Source organism: Mesoplodon mirus (genome assembly GCF_964341445.2).
Source record: "Mesoplodon mirus genome assembly, chromosome: X".
Taxonomy (NCBI): domain Eukaryota; kingdom Metazoa; phylum Chordata; class Mammalia; order Artiodactyla; family Ziphiidae; genus Mesoplodon; species Mesoplodon mirus.
The window spans coordinates 125,798,242-125,801,198 of NC_138981.1; the positions used below are offsets into that span (position 1 = coordinate 125,798,242).

The 2,957-nt window shown below is 49.3% G+C and overlaps 1 protein-coding gene across 1 annotated transcript; it reads right to left on the reverse strand.

The window, feature by feature from the left end:
* Positions 1 to 937: 937 nt before the first annotated feature.
* Positions 938 to 2,473, reverse strand: LOC309796307 (germ cell-less protein-like 1; the record flags this gene model as incomplete). The annotated part of the gene is made up of 1 exon (XM_082609342.1): positions 938 to 2,473. One exon carries the CDS (start codon positions 2,471 to 2,473, stop codon positions 938 to 940), a length of 1,536 nt encoding a protein of 511 aa, XP_082465468.1.
* Positions 2,474 to 2,957: the final 484 nt, after the last annotated feature.

A 2,957-nucleotide genomic window follows, 5' to 3' on the forward strand; every position in this document is an offset into this window, starting at 1 on the left:
ATTCTGTGAAATATAATACACTAATGATGGGAGATATCTACTGAAGCATTTATCAGCTAAGAGAGGGTCAGATAATTGAATTATTGACTTGTTCAAAAGGTAATAAAAATGGAATTTCACCATCCAAGTCTGAATTCTGACCAAGAAGTACAGCTTAGCTATTTGGAAATAACAAAAATAAAGCATTATTTTATTACATTTTATGACATTAAATGAAGGAGGGCAACCAGCTATTGCTGAATTTACTCACATATTTTAGAAATTTTTATTGAGCAATTACTCTATGATAGGCAATGTTCTAGGTGCTGGGGACATATTAGTGTCTAAAACAAAGAAGAATTCCTGCCCTCTTGGCACTGAGGTTGTAACTGGGGGCTCAATAAAAACACAAATAATTAAATAATTTAGCTGGTAAAATGGTGGCAAATGCCATGGAGAAAAAATAAGACTGTAAAAGAGAAATGAGGAATACCAGATTGGAGACTATAATTATTAAAATGGTAATCAAGAAAAGCCTCAGAGACAAGGTGATTGGTTTTTTACTTTAACATTCATTTAATCAAACTAAAGGAAACACATATATTAAGAGAGTTTCACTAAGAGTAGTAGAGTAGGTAGGCTCACAGTTTCTCTCTAAAGTCAATAGCTCTTTGGCTTCACAGAAATGATGGGCAGGGCGGGGGGTGGTGTCGATGGATCCTAAACCAGGAGGACAGGTTGCCACATTAACAGCCCAAATGAGTTCTCGAGGAGTTTGGGGGTCTTCAAAATTTGTCCTCTTCATATGCTCATGTAAACAATCTCAAGGATTATGAGCTACAGTTCAACAAAGCCTCTGACAGAATTGGATACCAGAGGTGGGCAAGCCTGGTTGGTCCCACAGAAGGAGCTGGCATCTGGACCAAGCTGGTCGTCCCTGACCCCAGGAAAGAGCTGCTCAGTTCTCTGAGCTTTTTTGCAGGGGCAAACGCCCTGGGAAACGCCCCCCTTGGTGGAGGTACAGGAAGTTACAGGCCACATATATTATGGGGAAAAGTACGGCTTGGTTTTCCAGGTTCATTACCTCTAGCTCTTGATCATCTCTCAGGGAAAGCATCTGGTATTTGCTCTTCCTGAAAACGGCTCTCCCATCCCTGTCCAAGGAGAACAGGCGCAGGTGGAATGCGAGCTTTCCCTGCCCGAGTAGGCTGACCCCGAAGCTGTGGTACTTTTTCCGTGCGCTGCACCGGAAAATGATGCGCTGGTTGGCGTAGCACAGCACCAGGTCCCAGCTGAAGTTGAAGCCTTCCCACCGCCAGCTGCACTGCTTGTCCCTGTGGAGCTGGCCCCCGCACCGCATGCTGCTCCCCTGGGAGTCAGACACGTAGACGTCCACGGGCCAGAGCTCTCTGGTCTGCTCAACGCAGAGGGGGCCAAGCCAATGCTCTTTGTACAGTGGACACAACCAAGAGGTAGGGATCAGCACATCCTGGTGGATGACAAGTGCTGACGTCAGGTCGCAGATTATGTGGGCAAGCCGCAGCTGCTGGAACACTGGCACGAAGGCTCTGCCCTGCTCGGTCTCCAGGAAAGGGGTGCCCTCCGAATCCCACCTGTAACTGGCAAACCATGAGTTGGTGTCAGGCAATAGGGCCCTGCGCAGGCCCCTCCATGTCGGCTGCAGCTGCAAGAACATCCACATTTTCAGCATGGTGTACACGTCCATCTCCACCCCCATCACCAAGAGCTGTGAAGAGGCAACGACCTCTCTCATGAGATCCAGGCTGACTTCTTGCAATAGCCCCTCACTACACTGGGTCATCATGTTGTCCAGCAGCCACTGAAGACACATGATCCTGATGTTCTGGAGTCCGTAGCTTTCAGCAGAGTAGTAGTAGCTGCACACGGTCTGGGCACTGACAGTCTCCTTCATGACCTGCCCGCACCGCTGAATCACCTTGTCCAGCTGCAGCATGCTGGCTGTGGCCAGGATGGCGACGACTCGACCGGGTGGGATGAAAATGGAGCCTCGGTACAGGTAGCCTAAAGCCTCGTGCAGTGCCTCGCGATCAATGTTCTCGTCAGGCATCTGCATCTCTATAGTATCCATGTTTGTCTCCCGCCAAGCACCACTGAACATGCTAGCAAAGTACCCTGACTGGCACAAGTGGACCCTATGCAAGTTCCACTCCTCCCCCAGTGTGCAGATCCGCACGTCGCTCTCTTCTCCTCTCAGGAAGAGTGCCTCATAAACGGACCATGAACGATCTTTAGCATGTTTCCGGCGGGGCTCTTTTGTGAGCGGCTCCCCTGGGCCTGTCTTCTGCTTGCGGCTCCCCTGACTGTCGGCGGGTCTGGCCTCTTCACTCTCGTTCCCTTCCTCTCTCTCTGCCACTACTGCCTCCTCAGCCTCCTCCTCCCCGCCACTGGCACCTGGCTCCTCTGGGGCACGCCCCCACCAGTGCCATGGCATCCGACTACTTTGTGCTCCCATGGCCTATACCTCAGTGGTGCAGTGAACAAGCTTCCTCTCCAGGCGCCGTTGCCGCGGGCACGAGCTCAGCCCAGAGTGCTGCTGGGTACAGATGACGTTTGCTCTAAGGGTCTCGTGAGAGGATGCCACGCTAAGCCACACCCACTAGGCCACACCCCGCCGGATAAGGGCACTCCGTACCAGGGATTCCACTCTGTTTATCTTTCCCTCCTGGGATGATTGCTCTCAGGCTCCCTTCATAGGATGATGGTGGAACAGAGGCCTTTGTGTGCGAATTTTACCCATTAATTTCAAGAACACAATTCACTCTTGCCCATCTAAAACAGTTAGTGATTAGTCCTTTATGGAGAATTACATCTTGGTACCAGCTCTGTCCTCTAGGCACCTTAATTGCCATAATTAACTTCTTTATTTATTTATTTATTTTAATTTAATTAAAAATAAATAAATAAATAAATATCCCTATCCCACCCCTCTAGATGGA